The 22,663-nt window shown below is 32.4% G+C and overlaps 1 protein-coding gene across 1 annotated transcript; it reads left to right on the top strand.

Moving 5' to 3' along the window:
* The first annotated feature begins 16,283 nt into the window (after positions 1 to 16,283).
* On the top strand, positions 16,284 to 21,312 carry LOC139839587 (phospholipase A(1) LCAT3). Its single transcript, XM_071829688.1, has 11 exons — positions 16,284 to 16,702; positions 17,068 to 17,159; positions 17,651 to 17,778; positions 17,999 to 18,134; positions 18,248 to 18,299; positions 18,552 to 18,652; positions 18,788 to 18,967; positions 19,125 to 19,282; positions 19,728 to 19,782; positions 19,926 to 19,979; positions 20,851 to 21,312. Exons 1-11 carry the CDS (start codon positions 16,489 to 16,491, stop codon positions 21,013 to 21,015), a joined length of 1,335 nt encoding a protein of 444 aa, XP_071685789.1. The 5' UTR covers positions 16,284 to 16,488; the 3' UTR covers positions 21,016 to 21,312.
* The last annotated feature ends 1,351 nt before the right edge of the window (positions 21,313 to 22,663 follow it).

The following is a 22,663-nucleotide window of genomic DNA, read 5'->3' as shown; positions in this document are numbered from 1 at the left end:
TTCTAACTTGAATTTTAAAATCAACTAAACACATGTTCTATATCTATATGATATGCTAACTTAATGATTTAAAACCTGAAAACACGAAAAACACCGTAAAACCGGATTTACGCCATCGTAGTAACACCGCGGGCTGTTTTGGGTTAGTTAATTAAAAACTATTATAAACTTTTATTTAAAAGTTGTTATTCTGGGAAAATGATTTTTGTTATCAACATGAAACTATATCCAAAAATTATGGTTAAACTCAAAGTGGAAGTATGTTTTCTAAAATGGTCATCTAGACGTCGTTCTTTCGACTGAAATGACTACCTTTACAAAAATGACTTGTAACTTGTATTTCTGACTATAAACTTATACTTTTTCTATTTAGATTCATAAAGTTAAGTTCAATACGAAACCGTGGCCACTGGAATCACTCAAAACGGATTAGAAACGAAGAAATGGTGAGTAAAACAAGATTGATAAAAACTACTCATTTTACCTACGTGAAATTTAGTAATAAATCTATTTCAACCATAACCTAATCAACTTTTATTGTATATTATGTAATCTTGAGATACCATAGACACGTATACAATGTTTCGACCTATCATGTCGACCCATCTATATATATATATTGCGGAACAACCATAGACACTCTATATGTGAATGTTGGAGTTAGCTATACAGGGTTGAGGTTGATTCCAAAATATATATATAGTTTGAGTTGTGATCAATACTGAGATACGTATACACTGGGTCGTGGATTGATTCAAGATAATATTTATCGATTTATTTCTGTACATCTAACTGTGGACAACTAGTTGTAGGTTACTAACGAGGACAGCTGACTTAATAAACTTAAAACATCAAAATGTATTAAAAGTATTGTAAATATATTTTGAACATACTTTGATATATATGTATATATTGTTATAGGTTCGTGAATCAACCAGTGGCCAAGTCTTACTTCCCGACGAAGTAAAAATCTGTGAAAGTGAGTTATAGTCCCACTTTTAAAATCTAATATTTTTGGGATGAGAATACATGCAGGTTTTATAAATGATTTACAAAATAGACACAAGTATGTGAAACTACATTCTATGGTTGAATTATCGAAATCGAATATGCCCCTTTTTATTAAGTCTGGTAATCTAAGAATTAGGGAACAGACACCCTAATTAACGCAAATCCTAAAGATAGATCTATTGGGCCTAACAAACCCCATCCAAAGTACCGGATGCTTTAGTACTTCGAAATTTATATCATATCCAAAGGGTGTCCCGGAATGATGGGGATATTCTTATATATGCATCTTGTTAATGTCGGTTACCAGGTGTTCACCATATGAATGATTTTTATCTCTATATATGGGATGTGTATTGAAATATGAAATCTTGTGGTCTATTGTTATGATTTGATATATATAGGTTAAACATATAACTCACCAACATTTTTGTTGACGTTTAAAGCATGTTTATTCTCAGGTAAATACTAAGAGCTTCCGCTGTTGCATACTAAAATAAGGACAAGATTTGGAGTCCATGTTTGTATGATATTGTGTAAAAACTGCATTCAAGAAACTAATTTCGATGTAACATATTTGTATTGTAAACCATTATGTAATGGTCGTGTGTAAACAGGATATTTTAGATTATCATTATTTGATAATCTACGTAAAGCTTTTTAAACCTTTATTTATGAAATAAAGGTTATGGTTTGTTTTAAAAATGAATGCAGTCTTTGAAAAACGTCTCATATAGAGGTCAAAACCTCGCAACGAAATCAATTAATATGGAACATTTTTAATCAATAAGAACGGGACATTTCACATTTGCCCCATCTTGTTTACCTTTAAAAGTTTCTTGTTTCTTCAGGTGAGTACTTTTGCCCTTATAGTCTTCCCATTTCCTCTTTCCTTCAGTTGTCTTGACTTCGGTAATTGGTGCCTTAATTGAACTCTCTATGATCTAGTCCATGACTTGGTGTGCCATTGTCATGGCTTCCTGCATCGTATTCGGTTTGGACGATGTAACATTTCCCTTGATATAGATCGATAAACCGTCAATATACATTTCTATCTTTCGTTTCTCGTTTGGCACCAATTCGGGACACAACAAGGCTAGTTCCATGAAACGCTTTTCATAGTTATTGAGATTCGTGCCGAAAACCTTCAGATTACGTAACTCAGATTCCATTTTTCTGATCTCGTTTCGAGGACAGTACTCCTCGATTAGCATCTTTTTCAGTTCTTCCCAAGAGATATCATATGCCGTATCTACTCCTTCTGCTTTAGCATAATTGTTCCACCAAGTAAGTGCACCGTCTTGCAACGTGCACGAAGCATACTTTGACTTGTCTCTGTTTGCACAATTACTGATTTTGAAAACGGACTCCATCTTTTCAAACCATCGGGTTAGACCGACTGGTCCCTCGGTTCCACTAAACGTCTGTGGTTTGCATCCTTGAAAAGTTTTGTAAGAGCATCCATTTCGTGAGTTTGTGTTTACGGCTGCTGCTTTGGCTGCTGCTTCGGCTGCTGTTTTTGCTGCCTCAGCTGCAGCGATTCTTTCATTCACACGTTTCTCTACTAGTTCCTCAAACTCAGCATCCGACATTTGGGACATGTTTCTTCAATAAATACAACAGAGATAATTTAATTATATAGAATATTATAGGTAAAATGAGTTGTCAATAGTTAATCGTAGCATATTAATAATATGAACCAATTATTATAAAAGCCTTTTCTTCTTATTAGCATTTTATAATTATTTCTAGGGTATTACCTACCCGTTAAGTTCATACATAATAGCTAGTACAAGGAATTAACTACTAAAATCCTAATAATATTCCACTATGAAAAATTATAGCGAGTTACTACGTTATTATTTAATAATAATAATAATAAGTAGTAATAATACAAATAATCATTCCATGCATTTATTATTAATAAACCAAAATAATACAATACCGATAATTTACATATGCTTATTTTACATAACAAGATAGAGTAGCACACATAAGCAATAGAATAGCGCATGGAAGATTTATGGTTGTGAGGTCGTTTATTCAGAACTATCAGAAACTTCTTCCCATTTGGTTCTCTCTGCCAATTGTTTGTGTGCACATGGTCCGACAGACATTCTGGCAGTGTATTTAATTTTTGGTTGGGGTTTTGAGGTACCTGTTGCCTCAGTGGGTTTAATACAATAAGGGTGGTTACGGATCGAATGGTCCTGTTCCTTTTTAATAATTAAGGACATTTTATTATTGTGATTGTTTTTATTATCTATAGCAAGTTGGAATTTCTCCCTAGTGACTTCTTTTATTTCATTAACGAAATCTTCCTCCTCACTGATCTCGTCTGATGACGAACTATCTGAGTCATGTGTAGGAGAATATGATGACGAACTGTCTGCATCATGTGTACGAGAATATGTACCGGTGGTCATGAACCGAAATCTGCCAGGCAATATATTCACAACCCGCCCATCGGCGGTGTATCTGGCCCAATGTCCATGTTCGTTTAGAAATGGACGATCCTCGTTTACTCCAGGGATCATGGGTCTATGCCAACGATACTGTGGCTCCGGAAAACTAGAGCTGGGTGGAGCTGGAACCTCCTCTGGGTTTACCGGGAGTTGAGATTCCCCGGCTAACACAATTTCTTCGTTAATAGGTATTGGAACGCCCTTTTCAGTTGTGGATATAATAGATTCAGTGTCCGATTCTGAGTCGTACAAAATGATAGGATTAGAAGAAGTCATCTATCACATAATTGAAACAACAATTACGTTAGCATATAAATATATCACATATAATGTTTTTGACCAAATGATAAGCAAAAATCAGTAAAAACAGATATGGTCATAGTCCAGACTCACTAATGCATGCTAACAATTACCAGTTAAACACACTAATGTAATTTCTGGTTCCCTATGACCTCAAGCTCTGATACCAACTGTAACGACCCGTCAAAATCGCTATTGACGCGGCACGTTAATCATTGATTCCACAGTGAGGTTTTGACCTCTATATGATACGTTTTGATAAAATATTGCATTCATTAAAATAAGTGACTTTCTAAACATAGAAAGTTATAAACATGTGGGCGAGTGCTTAGGTATAAGCAAAACCCCAAAATACATAAGTCTTTAATTTACAGGTTGACATCACAGTCCAATTATTTATTACACAACGCAATTTTATTTTGAATGCAATAAACTTTGTACAAAGCATGAGAGACTCCATGCAGGCAACAAGCACATCACAGCAGAAGCAGTCTAAGGACCTGAGAATAAAACATGCTAAAAAGTCAACACGAATGTTGGTGAGTTATAGGTTTAATTGCTCGAGTCATAAACATATATAAAGATAGACCACAAGATTTCATCAAAAGTTTATCAATAGATTCTACGTAACAGAGCACCCTGGTAACTAAACTTAACGCTATAGTGATAATTACCACATTCGTTTTAATACACGCAAACCAATGTATCTTAAACTCAAATAACATACGTTCATTAAAAGGCTAGCGCTCTAGCTTGGACGGGGATATCAAGCCCTATGGATCCATATACAATTATTCGCGCCCACCAGTCCATATCCTATGTACTGGCAGCTACTAGTTACCAAAGCTAAGGGATTTTCGGTTTAACTCAGTGTAGAATTAAGTATGTACTTGTGTCTTATTGCGTTTAAAATAAATTGCATGTATTCTCAGCCCAAAAATATTTAAAGTATTTAAAAAGGAGACTATAAACTCACAGTTCAATATTGAGACTCAATATTGTAGGCAAATTGCGTAGACGTAATGATGGTAGACGAATGTATGGTTGGCCTTGGATTTAAGAACAATACCCCAAACAATACCCAATATTTCCTTAGCTTAAAGCGGTTTGAAACCCGAATTAAAACACCCTCGAATATACTTTATTATTATTAAACTTAAAATTAAAATTATAATTATAATTATAAATATAAATTTAAATTACATAAGAAGAAAAAGAAGGATGTGTTGACGAGCAGAAAACTGGCGTATTTATAATACTTTTCCATTTACTGTAGCTCATGCGATCGCATGAGTTTTCAGTGTTTTTGCCATGCGATCGCATGGCCGCCTTATCCATTTTTGTTTGCTAGTTCGTCGACATCAAATAGTGTTTATTGTAGCAAATAGTGTACTGTAGCAATAGTGTTTACTGTAGCAAATAGTGTACTGTAGCAAATAGTGTTTTACTGTAGCAAATAGTGTTTTACTGTAGCAAAGTCATTTTTACAGTAGCAATTAGTGTTTTACTTGTACATCTTATAATATATATATATATATATATATATATATATATATATATAGCACTGTAGCAAAATACGGTTTCACTGTAGCAAATAGTGTTTTACTGTAGCAAATAGTGTTTTACTGTAGAAAGTCATTTTTACAGTAGCAATTAGTGTTTTACTTGTACATCTTATTATATATATATATATATATATATATATATATACATACATAATATTAAATCATATAGAGAATTGGTTTAAATTAGTCGAAATTTTTCGGGTCATCACAACTACGCATGGCAATCGGTATCCATTACATGGCTATATCACAGTACTATAACAAAGTAATGAACAATAGCATGTCCTGTTACTTATATTCTATCCGAAGATAGACTCACTCACCAATTACCAGCAACTGCTCAGTAGTCTAATGTCACTGAGTCTCTCGTTTGTATCACCTGAGGACAAATACTGAACAAGTTAGTAAATCGTACCACATTTACTATCAATATTGCATTCTATATATACACCACATATATATACATATAAACATACACTACACACACATATATATACATATATATATATACATATATATATATATATATATATATATATATATATATATATATATATATATATATATATATATATATATATATATATATACTTGCACATGTATATATAATACACACATATACATATATACATATATACACTATTTATCTCACTTAACTATTTAAAAACCCAAGTCAAATTACAATTGGGTCATGAGGTCGAAACGAGCGATCCAACAACTTAAACATACACATATAATAATATAAATCATACAATCTCATATGTGCATACAATTTTATTTAAATCCGACACATTATCAAGTTAGTACTACTAAAAAGTTCCAATTTATGCAAACGGGTAAAGGGTTAAACGGGCGAACAAACCAACACATAAACCACAACATCAGAGGCATAATAGGGTTGTAAAAACAGCAACAAACGGGCTGTAACAGCAGCAGAAAAGCTGCAACAGCAGCTGCAAAAACGCTGCTGTAGAAAGCGCAGAATAGTAGCAGCAAATGTTGCTATCCAGCCGGGTTTCGACCCCAAAAATCGAGTTTCGAGCAGTTTTTTGACCACAACAAGGGTTCACAATGATACACTATATGTGTATATATATATATATATATATACATATATATATATATATATATATATATATATATATATATATATATATATATATACATATACATATACATATACATATACATATACATATACATATACATATACATATACATATACATATACATACACTAAACATGTCTAAACGAGTGGGTCATGAGCCATACGGGTGATCAAACAACACATAGGAACCACAAAACAAGTGTACTGGCCATCGGGCTGTGACCACTCCAAGCCGCTGCACACCACGGTGGGTGAACAGCAGCAAAATAGGGCTGCAACATCAGCAACAGCTGCAAAATTGCAGCAGAAACAGAAGCTGAAAGTAGCAGCAGAAGCTGCGTAGTAGCAGCAGCAAAAACATGGGTTTTAAACCCCAAAATCTGTGATTCGAGCAGTTTTTTTGACTAACTTAAAAGTTAATGAACAATCACAAACATGTATATATCATTAATCTACCATGAATCAAACTAAATAACAACACAAGAAGCAAGATTCAAACACCAATTGCAATTTTCATTATTTCTAGCATGAACCCTAATTTAATCAAGAATTAAACACGAAATTAAGAGATACAAACTTGTTTATAATGTGCTATTTGATACACGAAATCAGTTTCTAACTTGAATTAATCCATGCACACACAAATTTAAACACAAAATGCAAGTTTGTGATTTTAGCAAGAACACTAGAAAAGCATGAATTAATCAACAATTTAAGGGCACAAACCTGATTGTAATATGCTTTTTGATGCTAGAAATCGACTTGTAAAGATGATATAATCCATAAATAACAATAATTGAAGCTAGGGTTTGTATGTGTGTGTGTATCGTGAGCGAGAAGGGAGAGAAAGGGAAAAATCATCTGATGAAACTAATTAGAAACATGGGGCGGTTTTGGTCCTTAAATGGGTATTTAAATAAATCCCACTCCTGATAAAACACGGGTATTTATCTATTTTCATATATTTTTGTATTCGATTCGACAACCCAAAAAAAGTTAAAAATAAATAATAAAACATGTTTCGGGACCCTGGTCGTAAAGCGAACCCAATGGATTAATAATTAATTATAAACAATTAATAATTAAATATTTCATTAAACTCACTATAAAACTCTTAAAGGTCAAAAAGGTAAATTCCACCTAGGCCCGTCTTCAGGATGTTACAGATATTCTATATGCATCTTGTTAAGGTCGGTTACCAGGTGTTCAATCCATATGAATGATTTTTAATTCGCAGGTTATGCATATTATTTTGTACTCGGGTTACGTGTACAATTAAATATCTGAAATCTTGTGGTCTATTAAAATGATGGAAATGAATGATTATGATAAACTAATGAACTCACCAACCTTTTGGTTGACACTTTTAAGCATGTTTATTCTCATGTATTAAAGAAATCTCCCGCTGTGCATTTACTCATTATAAGGATATTACTTGGAGTCGTTTATGGCATATTTCAAAAGACGTTACATTCGAGTCGTTGAGTTCAACAAGATTATTATTAAGTCATTTATAATTTGGATATATCATGAAAGGGTATGTATGCCTGTCAACTTTCAATGTAATGAAAGTTTGTCTTTTAAAAACGAATGCAATATTTGTAAAATGTATCATCTAGAGGTCAAATACCTCGCAATGTAACCATATATTATTGTATTCGTCATATAATAATATAAAAACTGTCGGCAGCCCACGTTTTTAATCATGGATGAACTGGGACAGGAACCTCCGCAATCGCGGAGGTTTATGCCTAAAAAGTGCCGCGATTGCGGAGCATCGAATTCCAGGTTTGGCCTATAAAGCTCGCTGATCTCGGCCGAATTCATTCATTCATTGTTTCCAATCTCACGAATACTCTCTATATATATGTACTAAATATATTATTATTATTATTATTATTATTATTATTATTATTATTATTATTATTATTAAGATTAATATTATTATTAATCTTATAATTAGGAGTATTATTATTAGTATTATACATAAAATACTACGACGAGGTCATGAGCGAATTATTTCAAACGGGTTTTTCGAACGGGATAGAGCTAAGGAAATTATGGGTTATAGCTAAGGAGGTGATGGGTATTGTTCGGGGGTATTGCTCGAGAGGTCAAACTAGTGTTTATCATTTCCGTTGCGTTTACGTACTTTCCTGCAATATTGAATCACAATATTGATATGTGAGCATTCATATCTTATCTTTTATATATCAATAGTGTATCCCTGACTAGTGCTCGAGTACATATGATTATGCATGCTTGTATGCTTAGTTTTGTCATTAAATAGTTTATGTTAAATTATGAATTTAATACATATGCTACTGAGATAAGGTATAAGTTATGCATGTCGTTGGAAAGCTGGCGAAAAATTAATAGCTTTTCATTTGGAAAGCGTATGGTTTCGATGAACGGATTAAAAGATATAGTCAACTGAATTATCATTAATTTTAGTATTATTATTAAAATGATTATTATTATTATTACGATCGTCATTATCGTTATCGTTATTGTTATCGTTATCGATTATCGTTATCGTCGTTATTATTACTATCTAATAATTATTATTTTTATTATTATCATTATCGTTATTAATATAAGTATTATCATTAAAAACTATTATTGTTATTATTATTACTATCGTTATTATCATTAAATTTATTATTAATATTATCATTACTATTATTATTATTATTATTATTATTATTATTATTATTATTATTATTATCATTAGTATTATTATAATTATTATTATTAGTATTATTATCATTAAAACTAATATTAGTATCATCTGATTATTATGATTACTATTATTATCATTATTATGAATGCGAAATAAAAGAGGACTAAAAGCTATTAAACAAATCGATTCGGAAATAATGAGTATAAGTATCATGATGAAATTAAAATACTGTAAGATATTGATTTAGATAAAATTATCGTTTTCATTATTTTTATCATTATTATTATTATTATTAAATTATCATTAATATTAAAACTATCATTTTTTATTAAAATTATCATATCATTGTTATTATAAAATATCATTATTATTATCATTTTAGTAATATTATTATTAAAAATTAGCATTTTGAATAGAATTATTATTTTTATATAAAATATAATTATTACAGTTAATATTAAAAAGTATTATTATTATTATTAAAATTGTCATGATTAGAATTATCATTTTATTATAATTAATATCATCATTTGTAAATAAATATTGTTATTATTATTATTATTAGTAGAATAATAATAATTATTATTATTATTATTACAAAATAATATAACTTTTACTCATTATTATTATCAATATTATTTTATCAAATAAATATGTGATACAAAGATATTTTTACTACACGTAATATAATTACATTAATAATACATGCCACTATATTTTTATGATATTAAGTGAACTTTATAAATTTTATTACTTTAAGATATATAAAAGTATATTTTTATCATATATAAATTATTTTTATCATATATAAATTTTAATATAAATTTTTAATTATTAATAAATGACTTGTATTATTTACTTTAATAAAATCTGATAAATATATTTAAATATATAAAATGACTATATTTAAGTTATATAATAAACATGTATAGATTTTGGAAGTCATTCTGGGTCTTGTTGACTTTTGAATATCGATCTCGAGCATTAGGATTGTGATACACTACGACTTGACCTAAATTATTAGACAGATATTGACCAACATATAAATATATATACTTAATTAAGGTTCATGAATCTGAGGCCAACTTTGCACTTGTTAAGTGCCATCATATGCTTAATCACTACGAAATACAGTATTGTGAGTTTCATTACTCCCTTTTTATATATATTTTTGGGACTGAGAATACATGCGCCGTTTTTATAAATGTTTTACGAAATAGACACAAGTAATCAAAATTACATTCTATGGTTGGATTATTAAACCGAATATCGCCCCTTCAAGTCTGGTAACATAAGAATTAGGAAAATGGCCCCTAATTGACGCGAATCCTAAAGATAGATCCATCGGGCCCAACGAGCCCCATCCAGGGTATGGATGCTTTAGTACTTCGAGGTATTATTTAGTATATTAGCTGCGCGCTGTATACTGGGGGATATTCTATATGCATCTTGTTAAGGTCGGTTACCAGGTGTTCAATTCATATGAATGATTTTTAATTCGCAGGTTATGCGTATTATTTTGTACTCGGGTTACGTGTACAATTAAATATCTGAAATCTTGTGGTCTATTAAAATGATGGAAATGAATGATTATGATAAACTAATGAACTCACCAACCTTTTGGTTGACACTTTTAAGCATGTTTATTCTCAAGTATTAAAGAAATCTTCCGCTGTGCATTTACTCATTATAAGGATATTACTTGGAGTCGTTTATGGCATATTTCAAAAGACGTTACATTCGAGTCGTTGAGTTCAACAAGATTATTATTAAGTCATTTATAATTTGGATATATCATGAAAGGGTATGTATGCCTGTCAACTTTCAATATAATGAAAGTTTGTCTTTTAAAAACGAATGCAATTTTTGTAAAATGTATCATCTAGAGGTCAAATACCTCACAATGTAACTATATATTATTGTATTCGTCCTTATGAATTAGGACGGGTAGCTTCAACAAGCATGGTTGGATCTAAGGGTGAATGGTCCTATTAAAACATGGCATCATGTTGTGTGGTATAGTTCAATTAATACCTAAGCATGCTTTTATCTTATTGCTTGCTGTTTGGGATAGATTACCAACACAGGTGAGACTGCAGAAATGGAGTTTGAAACAAGACTCTAAATGTTTGTTATGTGATCAAGAATCAGATTCTATAAAGCATTTGTTCTTTGAATGCTCTTAATCTATAAATGTTTGGGCTTTGATGAAAGATAATCTTATCTCTAAAGGTTTACCCAATAAGCTGAATGATATTATGGAAGTGATGTCCAAATTTCCTGGTAAGAATCAGATTTGTAGCATTGTTACACTATTGGTGTTAGCTGCTTCAGTATACTATATATGGCAGGAGAGAAACCAGAGGTTGTTCAAAGGCAATAAGAGAGAAGTGAAAGAGCTAGTGGATATTGCCAAGGAATATATTCGGGTGAAACTTTTGACTTTGAAAGTCAAAAGGTCTGCTGGTGTTATTAAATTTGAACGAGTTTGGAAGGTGGAGTGGAGTGGAGAGTAGCATTGATAGTGTTTTTGCTATTTTGATGTTAGGGTTTTAGGTTGTTTTTTTTTACCTTTGTATGTTGTCTGTATTTTGGATTGGATGTTGATCCTTGTGTATGTTGGTTTATGTTAATAAAATAACTTCTTGCCAAAAAAAAAACAAAAAAAAAAAACGAATGCAATTAAATTATATTATTATATAGTAGTTAATAAATTAATGAAACTTTGTTAGTAACAAGCAATAGGTCATCCGCGCATTGCCGCGGTTTTGTAACCCTTTTTTGGTTCGAAGAAGACGGAAGAGTTTTATATGTTTCAGTTCTACTACATAGTATTTTACAAAAAATAGACTAACATAAAAAAAATAACAAAAACTTAGAATCAATTGTTCTAGTACGAAGTGTTGTACAAAAAATAGACATACATACAACAATAACAAAAACCTAAAATCAGTTGAATCGTCTCCTTTATTCAACCTCCACCTGAACCATTTTTAAGACCACCAAGTTCTCCCGATGAGACGATTGACTTGACAGGTATTTTTCTATGATCAGTTAATTAACTCAAATTCAGTTCTGAAAATCTAATCGTTAAAAACACCGAAAAAACTTTAACAACAACCAAGTTAACAATTAACTATTAAGACACGTGAGGGGGGAAAAACGAACCACGATTTAAATAAAAAGAACCCCAGACATCTCACATGTTGGCTAGTGAGAACCGTATCAGCTGAAATAAACTACTTTCATGTCCACAAAGACGACGCAGCAAAGCAAGAATGATGGAATTTGGGGGAGAAAAATTAAGGAAAAAGAGATATTCAGAATATGAAATTTCGGAAGGGGGAAAGTAAACCCAACATGTGGTCCAACAATTTAATAGGGAACGACAAATGTGACCGTATGGGTAGGAGTAAATGGTCATTCCTCGATTCTTGATGGTCTGCTTCTTCCCATCATCTCAGCTCTCGCCATTTCAACCCATTTATTTAGCCCCCAACCGAACCATTCTTAAGACAACCAAGCCCTCCCGAATGAGACGATTGACCTGTACATGTATTTTTTATGAACAGTTAATCAACTCATATTCAGTTCTGGAAATTTCCTCGTAAAAAAATACCAAAAAAACTTTAATGACAACCACACCATTAGAGGCATAACTAAGTACAGATTCTTGGCCACTTTGAACCTAATGTGGCAACTTTGACCCAATTCCTTTTATTTATCAATGTGCCAATTCAGGTTGGTTTTGATCCTAACAGGTCCAACTTGAAATACTAATCCTTTACATATAAAAAAAGATAACCATTTTCAACAGAAAGTGTTATTAGTCAATTCAACCTGGCCACTACCCAACAGTTACCATTTGTAGCTACGCCCGTTTTGACGTCTACCAAAAAATTACCCATGTTGCCACTTCTATTCTAAACAAACATATATATTTCATCCATACACAATTAACACAATTTCAAATTTATAAGAACAAAATTGCAAGAGGTAACTTGGTATACAATTACAAACGCAACATTCGAGTTAACTACAATGTTTCTCCGATGATACTTCTGCTTCAACTAAAATGCAAACTAGTCAAGTTGATCATATTCATCTGAATAGTACTATAGTTTTCAGTAATTTTCTGAGTGTATTTCTAATGCTAGATCTAATACACATACTAATAAAGATATATATGTATGGTAAAAATTTGGCACTTAGTATACCCTAAACGTAATTTGAACACTATAAATAAACACGGATCAAGAAAGAATAACATCTATATATGAAACAACAAATGGATCACCTACATCATCTAATAACCTGAAAATCCTCAACAGTCATGTGACGATCGCTCCAAATCCATATGAACGAACACGTCATTCATCGATTTTATTGCGAGGTATTTGACCTCTATATGATATGTTTTGTAAACATTGCATTCTTTTGAAAAGGCACACCATAAATGAATATTTAAATCAAAGGTTTTCGACATCTGATGATTTCTACATATAGATAATCACCGTAAATAATAGTTTACAATAGTACTTTTATTGACAATGCAGTCAAAATAAGATACATGGTGATGATTTGGTGAATGCAACGTTTCCTTGAAAAATATGCCATGTAAGACTCCATGCACATAGCTTGTCTAACATATAAGCAAACAGTGGAAGACTTCTAGGGAACCTGAGAATAAACATGCTAACAAGTGTCAACACAAAGGTTGGTGAGTTTATAGTTTTAATGTTTTGCATAATCTGTACATAAAGGTGGATCACAAGATTTCAGTTGTTTCATCCAGAAACGTTTATCAAAATATTCTACAAGATTGAGCACCTGGTAACTAAACTTTAACGTTATAATAAGTACCCCTGTTTTAACATACATGCAACCAACATGTACAATACACGCAATCCAACGTGTACTAAACTCAAATAGCATACGTCTGTTTTATAGTTCAGGCTAGGGTTTCTAAACCTGGAACAGACGGGGATGTCAAGCCCTATGGATCCATATACAACTACTCGCGCTCACCAGTTCTTATAACCGGCAGTTGCTAGTTACCAAAGCTAAGGGATTTTCGGTTCAAACTCAGTGTAGAATTTAGTATGTACTTGTATCCGTTGCGTTTAAAATAAAGTGCATGTATTATCAGCCCAAAAATATAGATTGCAAAAGCAATTAAAAAGGGAGCAAATGAAACTCACCTTAGCAGCACATAAAGTCATTCACCGAAATGTGACCGAAACTCGGAATACCAAATAACCGTAGATCTCAACGTATCAATATTGTGATTTAATATTGTAGGAAAGTACGTAGACGTAACAGAGATGATCAACACTAGGTTTGATTTGCAAACAATACCCACGAACATTACCCATAACCTCCATAGCTATAACTCATAGTTTTCTTAGCTCTATCCCGCTCGAAAACCCATTTTTGAAAGTGACACGCTCATAACCTCGTCGTAGTATTTTATGTATACTACTAATTAATAATACTAATAATAATAAGATTAATAATAATATTAATCTTAATAATAATAATAATAATAATAATAATAATTAATAATAATAATAATAATAATAATAATAATAATAATAATAATAATAATAATAACTTAAATAAATAAATAACTTACGGAGTAATATATAATAGAGTGAAGTGAACAAAACGCAAATTCGATCGAATTTATAGCATTTGAGCCACCAACTTTACCCATGCGATCGCATGGGATTCATGGGCTCTAGCCATGCGATCGCATGGCTCATGGATCCAGCTCACACTCAATTGTTTTGTAGTTCGTCGACATATTATTATATTTATATATAATATATATAATTTATATAAATTAATTATATATTATATTATATTCTCGTGCGTAGTGGACTTGTAACTTTTGTTCCGATAAGTCGTACGTCGTCACTCGACTTATGTCCCGGTTTCGGTTTTTCGAACGTCCTTTCGTACGTTTAGTAAACTAGTACTTTTCGTTACGCGACGTGTACCTTTATCAAAAATTAAACTTAATCATTGATAAACTATGTCACTTGAAGTGTAGCTTTAATCAATTAAGTGTTTTGGTTATTTGCTTCTATAAGAAAATCTAATTATAAAATATCTATTGTTGTAAAAAGACAGAAATTTCCCTTACTATTGGTGAACAGTGAAAGGGATTTGCTTGTAATATTATAAACTAGTTGTGGAGCCCTCGCTTCGCGCCGGGGCTCCGTTTCGAATGCGAGTTAAAAAAAAGTCTTGATCTATTTTGTAAAAAAGAATTTTTTTCGACATCTAACATTGAAGGGTTGTTCCTTTTGTGAAAGTTGCTTCTTTTAGCGTTCTGGTTTTATTTAAAAAAAAAAAATTAGTAAAGTGTGAGTTCGATTTGTATTTTAATAAAAGTTAGGGGGTTAAGTTTGTGAAATTTGAAAAAAATATACGTATAAAGTGGGAGTTCGATTTCTATTTTAATAAAAGTTAGAGGGTTAAGTTTGTGAAAATTGAATCTTAGTAAAAAAAAATTAGTAAAGTGGGGGTTCGATTTGTATTTTAATAAAAGTTAGGGGGTTAAGTTTGTGAAATTTGGGAAAAAATATACGTATAAAGTGGGGGTGCGATTTGTATTTTAATAAGAGTGTAAAGTGGGGGTGCAATTTGTATTTTAATAAAAGTTGAGGGTTAAGTTTGCGAAAAGTGAAAAAAGGAGTAGGACTATTCATTTGGCATTTGCCTTTTAGATATAGTGGGGGTTCGATTTGTATTTTAATAAAAGTTAGGGGGTTAAGTATGTGAAATTTGGGGAAAAATATACGTATAAAGTGGGGGTGCGATTTGTATTTTAATAAGAGTGTAAAGTGGGGGTGCAATTTGTATTTTAATAAAAGTTGAGGGTTAAGTTTGAGAAAAGTGGAAAAAGAAATAGGACTATTCATTTGACATTTGCCTTTTAGATATAGGTATATAATATAATATAATATAATAATATATAATTAATCGAAAGATTTACCGAATGTATGGAAAAATGAGGCGGAGACGTGTTAATCAATGAAATCTAATCCAATCCAAAGAAGAAGAATATTAAAACGAATATTATTATCCTAATTTCTATTTCTATTTCTATTTCTATTTCTATTTTGACACACGTAAGTCATCTCAAATCTTCTGGTCTTATTTTTCTCCCCTGTTTTTTATATTAAATTCAATTTATTAAAATTACACTTCCTTTATTATATGTGACTACCATATCAAGTAAGTAGCTCACTAACGCCAACAACTACCCTCAACAAACAAAACGTGTTTCATTTCCCAAAGCAAAGCACAGGTGGTTGTAAAGAAAACAAGAATTGGCAAATTAGAAGAAAAATGGTATGTAGAAAATGGTGGTGTTTTGGTGACGACAGCGATGATGATGAGGTCGATCTTGACCCGATTCTTCTGGTGAGTGGTATTGGTGGGAGTATTCTCAATTCAAAACCCAAGAGCTGGTTCGGGTTAACCACCCGGGTTTGGGTCCGAATCTTTCTTGCTGATCTGGAGTTCAGAAAAAGAGTTTGGTCTCTTTACAATCCTGACACTGGTCCATTCTCTTCTTTTTTATCTTTTTAATTTATTTATGTTTTTTTATGTATGATCTATGAATGAATGAATTGGGTTTGTACTTTGTAATATAAGATTTTATTTAATATTTAATATTTGTGATATATATTGTAGGAAATATACATGCCGTACCCAAATTTAGTTTCTTTTTATAATAACAAATTATCATTAAAAAAAAAAGTTATCATACATAATTATTTAATGAATTAGCAAGAAAATAGTATAATCAGAAGGATATTACCAAGTAATATGCTGAGGCTTGTGTTTCCCAAAAGTGGTGATGTAATGAAATGTGTCTATTTAGGTTGAGTGAATTTTGTTAATGGGTTTTGGATCTTTTTTCAGGCTACACAGAAGCATTGGATGATAGTTCGGATCTTGTGATTCCAGATGACGATTACGGACTTTATGCGATTGATATTCTTGATCCCTCTTTTGTAAGTTTTGTTTAGCACTCTGTAGTACAATGTATTTCCTTTTGGCTGTATAGATCAAACCATATGATGATGTGTCCTAGCAGTTCTGTATAATTAATGAATTAATTTTTTTTTTTTTTTTAACGGCAATTTTTTGACATCAGTAGATCATTTATTTCAACGACCCTCATCATTTGCACGTATAACACACGTTCGGGCGGAAACCCGAACCTGATCGACGGTACCCGGGAACACATCCATTCGGGCAGTGTTCCTAGGTAGAGGTCCGTGAACGAATCTGGTAAAACACCTCCCTATAGGGTCAATATATACCACCATTATTGGTGTTCAATTGTTTTAAAGAAAATCATGTCATCCCTAAGGATCGAACCCATGACCTCTCCCTATCCCATGACACAAAGTACATGGGGGAACCGTTGGGCTATGCCCGCAAGTTCTAATGAATGAATGAATTAATTAATTAATTATGTATATGTGTATGTATCTTTCAGTGGATAAAATTGTTTCACATTACGGATGTATATCATTTTCATGACATGATCGACATGCTTGTTGATTGTGGATACAAGAAAGGGACCACATTGTTTGGATATGGATATGATTTCCGTCAAAGTAATAGGTACTCCGTGTTTCACTTCAGCCTTCATTAATTAAAGTTATATTCGGACAGCTAATTGTCTGTTTTTGATTATAAAAAACTTTACAATCACTTTCAAGATGCATTTTCATGGTCTAAACACCCTCTTAAAGACGCGCTCGTGTTAGTGGAGTTGACTTTTTACTATATTGTTAGAGAAACTGATCTGTGATCTCCATTTCTATTGTATAATTATTGGCAGAATTGATCAATTAATGGATGGCCTTAAGGAAAAGCTGGAAACTGCGTATAATGCTGCAGGGGGTAGAAAAGTCAACCTTATATCGCATTCGATGGGTGGATTGTTAGTGTCGTGTTTCATATCACTACATTCTGATGTACAAGCATACATTTAAAGACCTTTTTTCTAGTTTTGTTATGCGTATATGATGAATATATAGTGCATGGTTTCACAATAACATGAGTACTGCCATCTGTCTACTTACTGTAGGTGTTTTCCAAGTACGTGAAAAAGTGGATAACTATTGCAACCCCTTTCCAAGGTAATTACGGGTCACTTTTGGTTAATATAATGATTTCAAACAACCATAGATGATTTCATATCCTCGAGATCAGTAATTATGTGATTCACACACACACACACACATGTATTGTTTCACGTGTGTGTATATATGTGTCTTGGTAATAAAACTGTATTGACGTTGCAATACTTACATATTGGGGTTGACCGCAAAAATCAACAGTGTTTGTAGTAATTACTTCAAAACAACTTAATAATTAGTGATGTGTATCAGGTGCACCGGGATGCATCAATGATTCTCTTTTAACTGGATTACAGTTTGTGGATGGAATTGAAGGCTACTTCTTTGTGTCGAGGTGGTCAATGCATCAACTGGTAATTTTTTTTAACAGTTCCAACTTACAGGTGGCGATATGGGCGAGTTGGGTAATGGGTCATAATGTTTGTGAACACTGACCCATGTTTAGAAAAAAAAAATTAATTAGACAAAGATGATTTTGTTTTGTTCAGTTAGTGGAATGCCCATCGATATATGAGATGATGCCTAATCCAGAATTCAAATGGAAAAAGCAACCTGAAATTGTGGTTTGGAGAGGCAATTCAAGCAATGCAGACGGTTCGGTTAAAATGGAGACTTACGGCACATCGGGATGTGTTGAGCTGTTTGTAGAAGCATTGAAGGACAACACGGTACGCGTTTTCGACACTTTGAGCACCAAATGCATAGTCAAGTCTACATATAACGTTAAATTAACTTGATAATTAATTATTATCAATTTTGAAAATAAAAAGTTGAATTTGAAATCGTACTTTACCACGTTTTTGGGGTCTTTTTTTGCTTTGACAGATTGAGTATAATAAGGAGACTATACCTTTGCCTTTCAACTATGATATCTACAAATGGGCTGCTACTACACGCAAGATGCTAAACAACGTGCAGCTTCCCGAAGGGATCGAGTTCTACAACATTTACGGAACTGAAATAGAAACACCATTCGATGTTTAGTAAGTTCCGATAATTAGTCTCGAAACGGATAAGAATGTTGTTTGCAGACTTAAAATATGAGGGATAATTGCATAAATCAACCCACTTTGGTGTTTTTTTCAAAAAAAAAAAAAAAAAAAATAATTAATGGTAATCAGCTTTCAAACATTCTTTTAATTATGTGATCTATACAGGGCTACAGGTTAACTAATGATTTTTCGTATCTTTGAAAATCTTGAATTGGCTTTGGTGTCAAGGTTGAAAATTAGTAAATTGCATCCATTTTAATTCATACAAAGTTGTTTACAAAAATAAAAAAAGGAAGAAAAGATGGTTGAAGTTATAATGCAATTAACCCTCGAAGTAACTTAAACTTTTTTAGCTCTCTCGGGCCATGGTTTTTGATGTGTTTGTTTAATGTTTTCCGATTGAAATGTGTGTACTCAAACGCTTATTGTGTTGCAGTTATGGTTCAGAAACTGATCCAATCAATGATGCATCTGAGATCTGCCAATCATTGGTAAGTCATTCATATCAATGTATGGAGGTTGTTACATATGCGTTTATCTTGTATTTGATACTATTATTGTTGGCGTTAATAAGATATATTTCATATTAAAGTAAGCTTGGCTTTCTGAAAATTTTATTATTTTGTTTGTGCAGCCTGAATACTCATATGTGGATGGAGATGGAACAGTTCCCGCTGAATCTGCAATGGTGCTTTTTCTTCCTTCCTTATATCGTATCTTATGCGTGTCTTTATATGAGCCCTTCATTTCAAATAATACGCTCTTCATATTTAATGAGCATATTTTTCAATAGTTACGACCACAGGTGATGATATGGTTTTTATTGATATCAATGTTGTACGTTAAAAAAATGTTAAGTCTTATACTAATGTCAAGGTTGTTTTAATTTTAAACACCAAAGTAGCAAATTTGACCAAAGGATGTTCGTTCTTCATTCTTGACCGCTAAAGAATGTAAACTACAAATTAGTTGGTATTATTTTAAGCCATGGTTCAGTTTGGGTTGTGTTTTATCTCAAATGGGTCAAAGGTATCTAACACGAGGTGTAAGTTTTCCCGACGTCTAATTCATTTTAACCAAAGATTAAGATGTTTTGGTCTGAAGATCTGCGGACCACGTCTGTAAAGAAGATATGGTCTGAAGGTCTGTATGCCTGAATAGTGAAGACTGTTTGTTTTTATATCTGCAAAATAACTTAATTCTGTCTGCAGCACTTAGAAGCACATTTCTAAGTCTGTAATAAGACATTATTTTATCTTATGTCTTCAGAAAAACAAAATGTCTGCAATAAAAATGTGTGCGGGCGCGAAGACATAAGACATAATAAGGTAGACAGGAAAACAAAGATTATTCTTGTAAAAAGTGTTTTTGTGATCATGATAACACAAGAATAAAATTAGATTTTTTTTATCCTTTATAAATATAGAAAGAACAGAAAGTTGTTTGCATCTGTTTTGACCAGCAATAAAAATGACCCGCCCATTTCAACCCTGACATATTACGCAATCTTCCAAACCTGCCCTTATTACCTCCAAACTAAATTGTGATGACATGTACAGGCAGATGGATTTGGAGCAACAGAGCGAGTAGGAATCCCAGGTGCTCACAGGGCGCTACTAAGAGATGAAACCGTATTCGTATACTTACGCAAGTGGTTGGGAATAGAAGAACCAAGCAGCTCACATGTTAAGACCTCCAAAGTTGTCGACGTCAATACATCTTGAAGCTTGTATGAATGTGTTTGGTTCAAGGTGATATTAGTTATGGTCTTGTATCGTAATACTAATTACTAATTCATGATGCTAAGAACGCAAACGTATTTGCAACTTGGTGACATTATTGAGGGACCTAGTTATAGTTATGTATAATAAGCGTTCAAGTCCTAGATGCTTTATGTTAAGATCAGCTGGTACCGAATATCTGAATCGTGCACGAAGGCAGCTTGATGTAGTGTTATAAATTTGGTGACTAGTGAGTTTGATAGTTAAATAGTGTAAAGTGGCAAAAGTGTCTTGTTGTCATTAAGCACTCATTGTGATTGTATTATTTGGTCTATAAATCGAGGTGCGTTATTTCACGTTCTAATCGCTCGTTATCGATCCATCTCTACTCTCGAATTGAACTCGCAATAACATTAAACAAACCTTTCAAATAACTTATTAAGATTAATGATTGTTTATATCTCCAATTTTCACTCGACTATCATCACAGTAACAAATATAAGAAATAAATAAAAAATTCGCGAGTTAGCTCACTTGGTTGGAGGTTATCCCTGGCTTCAACTCAAACATCCCATCTACGATACCTTAAGGAAAATTATATGAAAAATGCATTGAACTTTCACCAAATTCATATTGAATGCATTCAACTTTAAATCTCTAATTGTATGCATCTAACTTTCTAAATTATTATATTGTATGTATTTAACCTATTATAATAGATAACCTTCCATTTAGATATTTACATTATTAGTCCATCATGTTTGTAAATCCTAATTTCATTGGTCCCTTCATCGTCATCCATTCATCATCTTCATCTTCATCATTAATTCACCTTCATCATCATCACCAAATAAGTTAACCAATAATACCAGCTTCTTCTAATAACCCGCCCAGAAGATATATCCGATTCCATTAACGAATTATAATTAAAATTCAGGATTGACCCATATAATGCTTGGATCCCTTCCACGTCATCAATCCACTCTCTTCATTCTCAGACTCAAACTCGGGTACTCGCTTATGCCAGTTTACTATTCGCTCGCTAATGACAATTTATCTATGTTTAACAGTTTACTTATCTTTTCAATTCCTGGCTATACCAAATTGTTCAAAAAGATAGTGTAACTAGAGGGTGCGCAACATGCGCAATTTACTCGGTACCAGATCTCGCGGTCGGTGGGCTTGATTACCCAAGGTTTTACCATCTATGGGGGAGTCAATGTGCTGCTCGCTTATAGGAGAGTTTTTTCGCTTATAAAAAAATAAAAAATTAAGAAAAGCTGATAATTGTTAATCTCAAGTTTGAGCTAATCTCAAAGGGCTTATCACCTTTTTGCCCATTTTTTTACCCCTTTCTGAGCTGGAACCCTCTTTTTTTTTGAGAATTTTCCCGCGCAAGGCGCAAGGATCATTAGTCCTTGCGACCTTGCGACTTGAGCCCTTGCGTCCTAGTGTTAATAAATTAGGTCAAGGCGCAAGGCGCAAGGTTTATGACTTGCGTCCTTGCGGCTTTGCGCCTTGCGTCTTATCAGAATGGATTTTTCCTGATTTCTGGATAAGATTTTGTTAGATTTTTTGTACCTTTACGGATAAGATTATGTACCTGTATATTTATTGAGGCTAGAACTCCAGATTAATCATTTCATTTCAC

The sequence above is a fragment of the Rutidosis leptorrhynchoides genome, chromosome 4 (assembly GCF_046630445.1).
Source record: "Rutidosis leptorrhynchoides isolate AG116_Rl617_1_P2 chromosome 4, CSIRO_AGI_Rlap_v1, whole genome shotgun sequence".
NCBI lineage: Eukaryota > Viridiplantae > Streptophyta > Magnoliopsida > Asterales > Asteraceae > Rutidosis > Rutidosis leptorrhynchoides.
This window is presented reverse-complemented; position numbering and strand designations above follow the sequence as displayed.